Source organism: Thamnophis elegans, chromosome 4 (genome assembly GCF_009769535.1).
Source record: "Thamnophis elegans isolate rThaEle1 chromosome 4, rThaEle1.pri, whole genome shotgun sequence".
Lineage (NCBI taxonomy): Eukaryota > Metazoa > Chordata > Lepidosauria > Squamata > Colubridae > Thamnophis > Thamnophis elegans.
Window position 1 is genome coordinate 135,947,643 of NC_045544.1, and position 13,780 is coordinate 135,961,422.

At 42.3% G+C, this 13,780-nt stretch overlaps 1 protein-coding gene across 3 annotated transcripts in view; it reads left to right on the forward strand.

Moving 5' to 3' along the window:
• The window catches only part of MED13 (mediator complex subunit 13), a 197,714-nt gene that overhangs the window by 135,592 nt on the left and 48,342 nt on the right, over positions 1-13,780 (forward strand). For all 3 annotated transcript variants that reach the window (XM_032216864.1, XM_032216862.1, XM_032216863.1), the window contains 4 exons: positions 6,930-7,137; positions 8,881-8,947; positions 9,817-9,944; positions 12,316-12,406. In XM_032216864.1, the coding sequence (XP_032072755.1) occupies positions 6,930-7,137; positions 8,881-8,947; positions 9,817-9,944; positions 12,316-12,406 (494 nt within the window). The remainder of the gene's footprint in view (positions 1-6,929; positions 7,138-8,880; positions 8,948-9,816; positions 9,945-12,315; positions 12,407-13,780) is intronic.

Consider the following 13,780-nt stretch of genomic DNA (forward strand, 5'->3'; position numbering starts at 1 on the left):
CTCTAGTTCCTGTCAGGTGCAGAGGTGCGGAGACAAAGAATGACCTTGGGCTTCTAGAAAGGAATTTTGTTTTGGCTACATAACATTCTACTCCTTTCTATTCCCCCTCCCAATTCCCCACTAATGAAACAGCAGAGTAATAAGAGAGAGTGTGGCAGGCCAAAGATCCTAAAAGGAATATGACTGCAGGCCTGACGGTTTGCTTGAAAGCAAGGGTCGGTGAGCAGGGCAGTTCATATGGCCTGGGCTATGTCGTCTGGGGGCCCACCACACCTGGACCCTCCTGGGGCCTGAGCGGCCGTGCAAGCCGCATGCAGCATAGGAACCGTAGCATGTACCGCGTCCTCTCTGCCACCGTTGAACTGTGGCTTTCGCGATAAGGCATCCACAATTGCACCCCAAATTTCCATTGCTAAACAAGACAGTTGCTAAGTGAGTTTTGCCACATTTTATTACTGTTCTGGCCACCGTTGTTAAGCGAGTCGCTGCAGTTGTTTAGTTAGTGACATGGTCGTTCAGTGAATCTGGCTTTCCCCATTGACACTGCTTGTCAGCAGGTCACAAAAGGGGATCACATGATCCCAGGGACACCGCAGCAATATTTGAACACATGCCAGTTTGCCAAGCACACGAATTTTGATCACCTGACCATGGGGATGCTGCTATGGTCGTAAGTGTGAAAAACAGTCGTAAGTCACTTTCCCCCCCAGTGCCGTTGTAACTTCGAACGGTTACTAAACAAATGGTTGAAAATCGAGGACAACTTGTATTGCTTTTGGGGCTTCTTCTCAATTATAACCCCTTAGAGAATATTGCCTCCGTAATTTAATATTATCCAACCTTTATTTTATCAATTCCAGTTTATTCATGCTTTTAAGTTCTCCTCTGTATGTTCAAAACATATCACTTGGGTGTCCTGTTTCCCCAAAAATAAGACCTCCCTGGATAATAAGCCCAATCGGGCTGTTGAGCGCATGCGCTAAAATAAGACCTCCCCCAAAAATATTTAAATGCATGGACAGCCGGTCCCTGCCATTTCCTGAGGCAGAGGAAGGAGGGGAACAAGCCCACATTTGCCCCACGTGCACCTGCCATCCATGCGGAAAGTTCTTGCGGAGGCCACTCCCTTCTCTTAGTGGCGGCCGCAAAAAGAGTGGCAGGCCCAGCAACACTAGGGCTGGCAAGAGTTTGCCAGAAACAGAGACATAACTTCCGGTCCTCTCTGGATCAGCTAATTCGCGGGCCGAGGTTAAGGGGCCTCCTGTATCTCAAAAATAATAAGACCTCCCTGAAAATAAGGCCAAGCTCTTATTTTGGGGACGGGGGGGACAGGATAGGGGGACTCTGTCTTATTTTCGGGAAAACATGGTATATTTATTTTTATGAGAACTGAAGCCAAGATCAAGAAGGAGAACGCCATGCGAGGAGATGTGTTACAGATTTTTCTTCTCTTCTGTCTCATCTTTGCAGGATTGCATCTTCTCTTTATTCCTATTATTCAGAGAACCAACTTGACGGTTTCCTAGCAAGCTATCTATAATCTACTCTCCTTGCAAACAAATGATGAATTTAATTGTCCCTGATTGCTGCTGAATTTCAAAAGAACTGCATTTTCTTGAAATGAATTGGCCAAAAAAAAAAAAAAAAACCCCAAACCCCTTGCAGTTCCCTTGTTTTAGAATCCTTCAGTGGTAGCTGATGATTGCAGCTGTTTGTTGCCACTGCACGATATGAAAATAGAGAGAGAGAGATGAAAGGATATAAGCTTAATTATCCTTGGAGAAAGAAGGACAAAACACTTTTTTTGGGGGGGGGTTGGATTTAAGAGTACATTTATACAGGTAGTCCTCGATTGATGACCACGATTGAGCCCCAAATTTCTGTTGCTGAGTGAGACAGTTGTTAAGTCAGGTTTGCCCAATTTCACGACCTTGCTTACCACCATTGTTATGTGAATCACTGCGGTTTTTAAGTTTGCAAGTTAAGAGCCGCGGTGGCGCAGTGGTTAGAGTGAAGTACTACTGCAGGGCTACTTCTGCTGACTGCTAGCTGCCTGCAATTTGGCAGTTTGAATCCCACCAGGCTCAATGTTGACTTAGCGTTCCATCCTTTCAACATGGGTAAAATGAGGACCCATGTTGTTGGGGGCAAGAGGCTGATTCTGTATACGCTTAGAGAGGGCTGTAAAAGCACCGTGACGTGATTTATAACTCTGAAGTGCAATTGCTACTGCTAGTAACGTGATTGTTAAGTGAATCCGGTTTTCCCCAACCAGTTTGCTTGTCATAAGGTCGCAAAATGGGATCATGTGACCGCGGGACACTGCAACCCTCGTGAATATGAGTCAGGTGCCAAGCATCTGAATTTTGATCATGTGATTTGCAGGGATGCTGCAACGGTCGTTAAGTGTGAAAAATGGTCCGAAGTCACTTTTTTCAGCACTGAAAAAAAGTGACTTAGGACCATTTCTCACACTTACTACTGTTGTAACTTTGAACGTTTGCTAAATGAACGGTTGTAAGTCGAGGACTACCTATACGTAGTTAAGAAAAACGGTCAAATCTTTTACTGATTTCACATTGGGAGTTAAAAAGAGTCTTTTTAAAAAATTCTGATTGTATCAAATTTTTTTGGCCTTATCTGGGACACTATTAAGTATCTCGTTTGCCATGATCTATTTAAAAATGTGGGGCAATTCTGATGACACTGTGTAGGAAATGCAATAAGGTGCATTTTTCCGCATTGGTTTTATTTTAAAGCTGAAACGAAAAGTGGTAATAGATACTCTATCCAACTCTCCTAATGCAGTGTTAGTGTAGAAGCTTCTGATCTTCAGACAACGGACCTAGATTGGTACTGATAGAAGAGAATATTTGTAGCTCAGAGTCCCAAAGGTGCTTTTCCAAGAGGCAACTGGACTTTCTGGTTTTTCTTTGAAGACGTTTCGCTTCGAAGAAGCTTCTTGGATGAGAAGCGAAACATCTTCAAGGAAAAACCAGAAAGTCCAGTTGCCTCTTGGGAAAAAAAAAGCACCTTTGGGACAACTATGTCTATAGACTTGTAGCTCAGAGATTGAACTATGGGGCTCTTGGTGCTCTCGGAGTGCTAGTTAATCACCAGTGCTAAGCCTGATGATGTTACCTAGTTGGGTATTGAAACGTCTCCTGGAAACCCTCCAAGCTCAGAGTGCACCAAGGTCCCCAAAAACCTAGATTGTTTACTGGTGGTAGTGGAATTAGACCACCAAAAGCCCAATTTTCTTACCGTGATCTTCCAGAAAAACCAAAGGACTGACTGTAATATAGTATTTGAATACAGACTCATTTTCAATATTGCCTTTAATCCTGGTTGTACTGACTGAGAATGTTCAGTCTTGTGATCATCAGACAGCAGAAGGGGATGCTCAACGTTTTTCAATAAATAGTATAGTTCTTCTCAGATCAGGTCACTTGGGGAATAACTGTGTCCCAGTGTGGAAATTCTGTGTTAATTACACTGTAATCTGCTAAATGGGTAAATCAGTCAGTCTTCCAACAGGTTTCAGTGCTGATTCCCAAGCTGTATGATACACATCATGATTCTTTAGTAGCTTTATTGACACAAATGGAGATGGATCTTTTATCTGAAAACTAGCTGCTGAAAAGGAACAGATACAAAATGATTTCTCCCTAATCATTTTGTAAGAATAGAACCCTAAGTAGGATGGCCATTTTTAAAAGTGTAAAATTACTGTGGCTACATTGGAGGAAATGGTTTTTGTGAATCCAAAGTGTTGTGTTATTCAAATACAGGTAGTCCTCGGCTTACAACAATTCCTTTAGTGACTGTTCAAAGTTACAATGGCACTTTAAAAAGTGAGTTCTGACCATTTCTACACTTACAACTGTTGGAGCATCCCCATGGTCACATGATCAAAATCCAGAGACTTGGCAACTGACTCAGACTTACGACAATTGCAGTGTCCTGGGCCATGTGCTCAACTTTTGTGACCTTCTGACAAACAAAGTCAATGGGGAAGCCAGATTCACTTAACAACCGTGTTACTAACTTAATGACGGCAGTGATTTCCTTAATAACTATGGTAAAGGTCATAAAATGGGTCAAAATTAACCTAACTGTTTCACATAGCAGCAGAGATTTTGGGCTCAAGTGTAGTCACAGGTTGAGGACTACCTGTGCGTGGACATAAAAAACTTGAAACAACATTACTCCGCACATATGTGGCCAAAGAATATTGCCTAATATTCTTACATAAGACTTACACACCTATATAGAAGTTAAACTATTTTTAATTCTAATGTGAGAGGATTAATATGGTATATTACTTAAAAGAGCTAGATCAGTAAAAAATACAGGTGAAACTCAAGAAATTGGAATATTGTGCAAAAGTTCATCTATCTCAGTAATGCAACTTAAAAGGTGAAATTAATATATGAGATAGATTCATTATATGCAAAGCAAGATAGTTCAAGCCGTGATTTGTCATTATTGTGATGATTATGGCTTACAGCTCATGAAAACCCCAAATTTACAATCTCAGAAAATTAGAATATTGTGAAAAGGTGCAATATTCTAGGCTCAAAGTGTCCCATTCTAATCAGCTAATTAAGCCATAACACCTGCAAAGGGTTCCTAAGCCTTCAAATGGTCTCTCAGTCTGGTTCAGTAGGAATCACAATCATGGGAAAGACTGCTGACATGACAGTTGTGCAGAAAACCATCATTGACACCCTCCATAAGGAGGGAAAGCCTCAAAAGGTAATTGCAAAAGAAGTTGGATGTTCCCAAAGTGCTGAATCAAAGCACATTAATAGAAAGTTATGTGGAAGGGAAAAGTGTGGAAGAAAAAGGTGCAGAAGTAGCAGGGATGACCGCAGCCTGGAGAGGATTGTCAGGAAAAGGCCATACAAAAGTGTTGGGGACTTTCACAAGGGAGTGGACTGAGGCTGGAGTCATTGCATCAAGAGCCACCACACACAGACGGATCCTGGACATGGGCTTCAAATGTCGTATTCCTCTTGTGAAGCCGCTCCTGAACAACAAACATCGTCAGAAGCATCTTACTTGGGCTAAAGAAAAACAGACCTGGTTTGTTGCTCAATGGTCCAAAGTCCTCTTTTCTGATGAGAGCAACTTTTGCATCTCATTTAGAAACCAAGGACCCAGAGTATGGAGGAAGAATGGAGAGGCACACTGCAAGATGCTTGAAGTCCAGTGTGAAGTTTCCACAGTCTCTGTTGATTTGGGGAGCCATGTCATCTGTTGGCATTGGTCCACTGTGCTTCATTAAGTCCAGGGTCAACGCAGCCGTCTACCAGGAGATTTTGGAGCACTTCATGCTTCCTTCCGCAGACGAGCTTTAAGGGGATGCTGACTTCATTTTCCAGCAGGACTTGGCACCTGCCCACACTGCCAAAAACACCAAAACCTGGTTCAATTAACGTGGGATTACTGTGCTTGATTGGCCAGCAAACTCGCCTGACCTGAACCCCATAGAGAATCTATGGGGCATTGCCAAGAGAAAGATGAGAGACATGAGACCGAACAATGCAGAAGAACTGAAGGCTGCTAATGAAGCATCCTGGTCTTCCATAACACCTCAGCAGTGCCACAGGCTGATAGCTTCCATGCCATGTCGCATTGAGGCAGCAATTGCTGCAAAAGGGGCCCAAACCAAGTACTGAGTACATATGCATGCTTATACTTTTCAGAGGTCCGATATTGTTCTATGCACAATCCTTGTTTTATTGATTGCATGTAATATTCTAATTTTCTGAGATGGTGGATTTGGGGTTTTCATGATCTGTACGCCATAATCACCATAATTATGACAAATCACAGCTTGAACTATCTTGCTTTGCATGTAATGAGTCTTATCTCATATATTAGTTTCACCTTTTAAGTTGTGTTACTGAGATAAATGAACTTTTGCATGATATTCTAATGTTTTGAGTTTCACCTGTAAATCCATAATTCTTGCTTAGGCTAGTAGTCTTAGACTGAGCTATGTTAACTAATCCATTTTCTGCAAATTGTATAAATTGCTCCATATTGTTGGAGCTGCTTGGAGAAAAGATGGCTATACCCATGAGCACCATTTAACAGAATAATAGAATTGAAAGGGACCTTGGAGGTTTTCTAATCCATCCCCTTTAGTGGTGGGTTCCGGATCCCGTTGCAATCGGTACGCTGTGCATAGGGCTGGGCATCCTAGTTGGGAATGCATGCTGCACCCGCACGCGCATGCCACCACCTTGCGACATCCAGCTGCTCGATGGTGGTTGCGCAGGTGCTGTGCGCATTCATGCACAATTTGCTGGTCGCGTTCTAAACAGCCATAGAACGCGGGCGGGTGGGCAAACGAGCCACTGTACCGGTACGATGGCCGCTGCTTCCGGCTACTACCAGTACACCCATACTGGGCCCTATCCCACGACTGATGCCCTTGCTCAAGCAGGAGTCTGTATACCCATGATGGGGAACCTATGGCACACGTGCCTGAAGTGGCACTCGGAGCCATGTCGCCTGGCAGGTGCCACATCGGCTGTTCCTCTTCCAGGTTTCTGGTGTGCATGCAGGCGTGATGATCAGCTGGCCTTTGTACATGTAGCAGTGCCAAAAACTGGAAGAGCTGGTCTTCTGTTTTCCAGCGTGAGCATGTGCACCGGCCAGCTGATTGTCACGCGTGCACGGACGCCATTAACCGGAAGACTAACTGGCTGGTGCGAATGCTGGGAACCAGAAGTTCATTTTCTAGCGCACGTACGCATCTCCTCTTCTGCATCACGTCTCCAGCTACAACTTCTGAAGGCAAGCAGTTCCACATTGTTTCTTTCCTTTTCTTGCCTTCTTCGCTGACGAATCACAGACGGATTTTGCATTTTCAACTTGCACCGCCTTATAATTCCATCTTTTTCTTTTCCCCATAGATTAATGTTGCAATATAGGAAACCTCTCAAGGTCTCCGATGAATTGATCCAGCAGTACCAGAGCAAGAACCAATACCTAGCAGCTATAGTAGCTGACCAGGAGCTTGAGATGGACCCATATGCATTTGTTGATGGAGATGAAGAGTTCCCATTTCCCGATAAAAAGGACAGGCCAAACAATGACCGAGAAATTGGGAAAAAACATAAGGTAAGTGGGGGGAAAAAAATCAGGATATAAACCAGTAGAGTAAGCATTAATATTAAGGATCTAGGCTTTTTTGGCGGGGGGGAGGGGGCGCGTTTTAATGTGATGGATTACCCACGGTGGATTTGATTTAAATCAAGTCGATTTAAATCCCTAGTAAAATGGCTTGATTTAAATCAACTCGATTTAAATCATAATTTTAGAAGAGGAACTGTCATCTCTGTCCTGCAGTAGCTCCTCCTCTGACCCGCTGTTGACTCACCGACAGTCCCAATATTGCAGAATATACAGCCTCCTCATGCTACATAACTAAGCTCCATTTCATGCTGAATAAACTAAACCATTAATGTATCTTAAATAGAAAACTATCTTTAGATAGATTTCTACTCCAAAAGCATTTTTATTAAAATAAATTTGATAATAAGATAACAAGAGGGTTAAGAATGGTGAAATCCAAATGAAATACAATAGAAGGGGAAATAACATAAGGTGAGCGGTATCGATTGATAATTGCTATTAGAAAGAACAGGAAGCTCCTGTTCGTATTGTATTGTGTAAATGTGGTGTACGTCTAAGTTTTGTGTGTGTGTGTATTTTACATGTTTGTTAATAAAAAAATAAAATTTTGATAAAAATAAAAAAAATCTGATTCGATTTTTATCCATTCTGATTACACACGACAGGAGTGCAAAGTCTGTACAACCAATTCTATCAATAGAAGAGAACATTTGCAGCTCGGAGTTGAACTGTGGGGTCCTTGGTGCTGTGTGAGCTTGGTTGTTTTCTTGCAGACGTTTCATGACCCAACTAGTTAACGTTATCAGTGCACTTGGTTTTGTTTAGCATGTCAACTTTTTAAAAAAATACAAATAGTGATAGAGCAGAGCATAGCATCTGCCTTCAAAGAGCAAAGTTGTCAGACACAGTTCAGTTGTTAGTCCCATCTAAAATATTTAGGGGACTACATAGGCACTTGGGAAGATTTTGATCAACCTGTGATCAGGATATACACCCTCCTTATGGAATACGTTTCTGCTAAAAGCTTTTTTTTTTCCTTTTGTATTCCACTGGTAAATGATTCTGTCAGAGAGTCCCTCCTTAGTTCTAGGTTGGTTCTCTCTATGATTAATTTCCATCCGTAGGGAAGGAAAAGGAAAATGTAGGAAAGGAAAGGAAGAGGGGAGGAAAGGAAATGAAGTGGGAAGGAAAGAAAAGGAAGAGGGAAGGGAATGTAGGAAAGGAAAGAAGAGGGAAGGGAAGAAAAGGAAGAGGGAAGGGAAATGTAGGAAAGGAAAGGAAGAGGGAAGGAAAGAAAAGGAAGAAGGATGGGACGGGAAGGAAAGGAAGAGGGAAGGAAAGGAAAATGTAGAAAAGGAAAGGAGAGAAAAAAGGAGAAGAAAAAGAGAAGAAAAAACTGTCTTACTCAGATTTTGGAAGGGGCTGTGCACAAAATATTTTACAGAGTAGGTTTGTTGGTGTGTGATTCTCCTGGTTACTTCTCTGGCCTTTTTAACTTTGAAGATACCGTAGCTGAGAGAGTAGAGCACAGAGATCTTAACTCGTCTCAAAGATCTTGATGTAAAAAGATCTTGATACAGCAGCTCTTTAAATGGAATCAACTGGCAATGAACGGGGCAATGCTCTGCTAAGTGGTCAATCTCCGTGGATGGCAGAATCTAACTTGTTTTTTGGGGTTATCCCTTATCCCTCTTTCACATCGCTACTGACTGCTACCTTTTTTCACAGCCTGACGATGGAACACCTGGTGTTGGAGAAGATGCAATGTCACTTTTTAGCCCTTCAGTCAAACAAGGTAAAATTTCTTAACTTGTGTGTGTGTGGGGGGGGAGTGTTTAGGTGGCTTATTGTAAAAAAAATAAAAATTAAATCTGTAAGAGTAACAGAAATGTACCGGTGATCCTCAATTATGACTATAATTAAGGCAAAATGTATGTTGTTAAGTGAGACATTTGTTAAGTGAGTATCTCCCCCCTCCCACACGCATGCACACACACACACATACACACTATAATCTTTCTTGGCACAATTGTTAAGTGAATCATGGCCGTTATTAAATTAGTAACATGGTTATTAAGTGAATCTGGCTTCCCCATTAACTTTGCTGGTTAGAAGATTCCCCAAAGGGGTCACATGACCCCGGGACACTACGACCTTCATAAATACGAATTAGTTGTCAAGCATCTGAATTTTGATCATAGCAATAGCCCTTATACCGCTTCACAGTGCTCTACAGCCCTCTCTAAGCAATTTACAGAATCAGCCTCTTGCCCCCAACAATCTGGGTCCCCATTTTACCCAACCCGGAAGGATGGAAGGCTGAGTGAACCTGGAGCTTAGTGAGATTTGATCTGCCCAAACTGCTGGCAGCCGGCAATCAGCAGAAGTAGCCTGCAATACTGCAATTCTAACCACTGCACCACCGTGGCTTTTCATATGATCATAGAGCTCCTGCCCCGCTTGTAACTCTGAAAAGTGGTCATGTCACATTTTTCAGTGCTGTTGTAACGTTGAGTGGTCATTAAGCGAAGTGTTGTAAGTCGAGGATTACCTGCGTTCGTTTGTTTGGTGGTAGAGCCTCTAATAAAACGACAACCTGCAGTGGAAATGTTACAATTTAGATAACGCCTCACCGTCAAGCTTTGACCTTGCTCTCCTTTTCAGCAATAGATGCGCAGCGTAATCCCCCTCACAACCGCACGGCTTCAACTAGTTTGTTCCATGAAAACGACCTGGTTGTCTCCTATACTGACCTTGATAATCTCTTCAACTCTGATGAAGACGAGCTAACCGTAAGTAGCTTTTTAAGGTGGTGGGAGCCTTACGGAAATGTGATGAAGGTGATCTGTTGCTGCCGCCATAGGGAGCGGGGTGGGATTTTCATGGTGGTCCCAAAGGTGCTTTTTTTCCCGAGAGGCAACTAGACAAACCGTTTTTTTCTTTGAAGACGTTTCGCTTCTCATCCAAGAAGCTTCTTCAGCTGGATGGTGGGGAATGGAAGGATTTGCATTCTTTTAGAGAGTTGTTGAAGCCACTTGGAGGTTTTATGGTTCCACCACAAAACCGCGTTCGACTAAAGCGCGCTCGACGAAACCGCGTAGCTGACGTCATCACAGCGCGACAACAGTGCGGAGAAAAAAGCACACTGTAAATGCTAAAGCTAAAATTAATCCCTAAACCTAAACCTAACCCCCCTAAACCTAACCCTAAACCTAACCCTTAACCTAACCCTAAACATAACCCTTAACCTAACCCTAAACATAACCCTTAACCTAACGCTAAACCTAATCCTAACCCTTAACCTAACCCTAAACCTAACCCTAACCCTTAACCTAACCCTAAACCTAACCCTAAACCTAACCCTTACCTTAACTTGAATCGGCTTGCTTTCAAAGCGCTATTTAAAGCGCCCTTTTTTCTCCGCGCTCGCTGATGACGTCAGCAACGCAGTTTAATCGGGCGCGCTTTAGTCGAGCGCGGTTTTGTCGTGCCATGGGTTTTGTCACTGTTCTGACCAAGGCTTCCCCAAAAAGCACGAAGCAGAGTCCTGTCCCAACAAAACCCCTTTTATGAAATGAATGTGAATTCCTCTCATTCACATTCAGCAAAGGCCTGGCAAACAGTCTTTCACAGGTGAATTTATGACCACAGACCTTATCTAGCTTGGAAAGTTGCCATGTAAATATTTTCCAAACGCAGTGCAGTGCAAGGAAAGACTTGGCACAGAGTCTCTGAGATTCACCGACAGATCTTCACACTCCTGAAACAAAGGAAGAATTGTTTCCTGCAAAAGCCCATTCCTCTTTTGCTCCTCTTTTATTTCCTCTGGGAGGGGCCATTCATCATCCACCTGTGGTGTTACTACCAAGTCGACCCTTGTTCCTTAGCTGTTCCCTTCCTCTGGCAGCTCTATGCATGCACACACTGGGAACAGGCTACAGCTATTCCTCTGCCTCACTGCTATCTAGCTCTAAAGGCAGCTGATAACTGCCAATGGCCTTGGCCCCCTCTCTGCCTCCGAAGCAGAGCCCTCGCCCGAGCCTTCCCCAGCCTCCAGGAATGGCCCATGTTCCTCCCCAACCTCCTCACTGTCCCAACTGCTGTCAACTTTGCTGGCTGCTGGCGCACAACAGCAGTCCCAGGGTCACTTTGAGTAGTGTGGATGGGTGTGTGGAGCCTTCTTGGAACTGCTGAAAGTGCTGTGTTGTAGACTGGAGATAGACGATGTCATGTTCCTCCCCCTCTCTTGAGGGAGGGCTGTTCAGTTTTGACGTAGATGGCCTCTTTGCCATCCCTCTTTCTAACCAGCGGTCCTCTCCATCCAAAATGTGGACTTTGCTGCTTTCAAAAGGGTGGCCTTTTTCTTCTAAATGCAGATAGACTACTGAATTTTGTCCTGATGGATTTGTTCTCCTATGTTCTTATGGGTTTTTATGTGGTGGATTTTTAAATGTTGTAAACTATCAGCAACGTATGATTTAGGCGGCCACATTTATTTAATAATATCAATCGATCAGAATACCATTGGAAGGGACCTTGAAAGTCTTCTAGTCCAACCCCTTGCTCAAGCGCACCATTCCAGACAAATGGGTTGTCCAATCTAATCTTGAAAGCTTCGAGCATTCACAACTTCTGGAGGCAAGTTGTTCCGCTGGTTTATTGTCCTCACTGTTAGAAAATTTCTCCCTTAGTTCTAAGCTGCTTCGATTAGTTTCCGTCCTTTGCTTCTTGCCCTGCCTTAAGTCATTCTTCCAGTGAAGCTGGCGTTGCTGAAGAAGAAACCATCCCTTTAGCTGGCCAATTGCTTCCAACTGATTTACTGCCTCAGTGATGTTGTATTCGGCATCACACTATCCTCCATACATCGTAATAAATGACATGCGGTCCTGGAGAAGATGCTGATGAATTTTCTCTCTGATTTACCCTCAAATTTAATGGCCATGCAGAAACAGTTACCCAGATGTTGTCAAAGGAACATATGCAGATAATTGAAGCTTTTAATGTATGATGTGATTTGGATGATATTCTATTTTATTAGCTCAGCTATTTGCTTGCATTTTTTTAAAAAACGGTTAATTATTTTGCATTAAAAAAAAATTGTCCAGTGTTACGATTTGGAACTTATGCCCCTGGGATATTTATTTTTCTTTCTTTCATTCCTAGCCGGGATCTAAAAGAATATTGAACGGAACAGACGACAAGTCTAGTTGCAAAGAGTCAAAAGCTGGAAACCTGGACCCATTGTCATGCATAAGTAAGTTGCTTTCTCCTAGTGTTATGATTTTTCTTGGGTTATCTTTGTGGTTTGATGGTGAGAAACTTTTATCATGGAAGTAGATACGGTACCAACTAAAATTAAAATAAAACAAAACAGTTCCCATTTGTGGGTGTTTGTAAAAACGCTGTTCTAGGACAGCTTTCTCATAGTGGCTGAAAGCGATGAGGGTTGCACTCTCAACTGAACCTGAAGACACCGCATTGGGAAACCTGGCCCAGGTTATAAGGTATTCAAGCATGAGGGAACTGGCGCAATACTGGAAGAAGGAAGATTTGCCTACTATTCAAGAATGGACATTAAAAGTAACAAACCTAGCAGAGATGGCTAAAATATCAGCATATCTCAAGGACCACTCAAATGAGAGAGATAAACTGGAGTGGAGAAGATGGATTGCCTATACTCAAAATAAATATGGGACTAAGAAATTCCAGATAGTTTATGACTGAAGAAACAAGGAATGATATAATCTGTTTAGAGCTAGCCTAGCAAAGAGGAGTTAAAGCTCAATGAAAAATGATACTAACTTTTTTTTTAAAGTTTATCTTAGAATATCTTTGTTAAAGATTTATACCCCGTATTGGTTCTGGGAAGCAGGGGGGGGGGGATGTTGGGGTAGGGTGGGGAGGGTAGAGGGAGGGAGGTAAATATTTGTAAAAGTTTTTTTTTCCAAAATTTTCAATTTAAAAAAAAAGCATGAGGGGTCCTTGGTGTTCTCTGAGCTTGTTTCTTTCTTGCAGGTGCTTCATTACCCAAACTAGGTAACATCATCAGTGCTAGGCTGATGTTACCTAGTTTGCATAATGCAATGTCTGCAAGAAAGCAACCAACAGAATGGATAAAATTCTCAAAATAGTAGATCGTCAATGATAAAAGTAGCCACAGGACTTCAGAAGTAATGACGGCACAAAGAAACAGAAAAAGAAAAGAGAAAAAATTGTTAGGATCTATGATGAGACCAAATTTGTGAAACATTTGGAGCCTTCTGAGAATGATATGTCTTTACCATTAACATCTCCCATCAATTATTTTACATAAAAGATAACTACATGCAAGCTTTAGGTATTTATACTAATATGGTACATTCAGCTTCAAAAAAACCAGACTAAGGAGATGGCAAGATTTGCTTAATAAAGATAGGAATTTACCATAGTTAATGTATTTATAAATTTGCTTAATAAAGATAGGAACTTACCATAGTTAATAAATTATAAATTGGTGAAAGAATAACGAATGACCTCAAGACTCAAGAACAGGCCTTTAGAAGAATGACAGAATTCAAAGCACTTACACGAGTCAAGAACATTTCCTAGGATATATTTATAAATTGCTACTGAGACATGTCATGGAGAT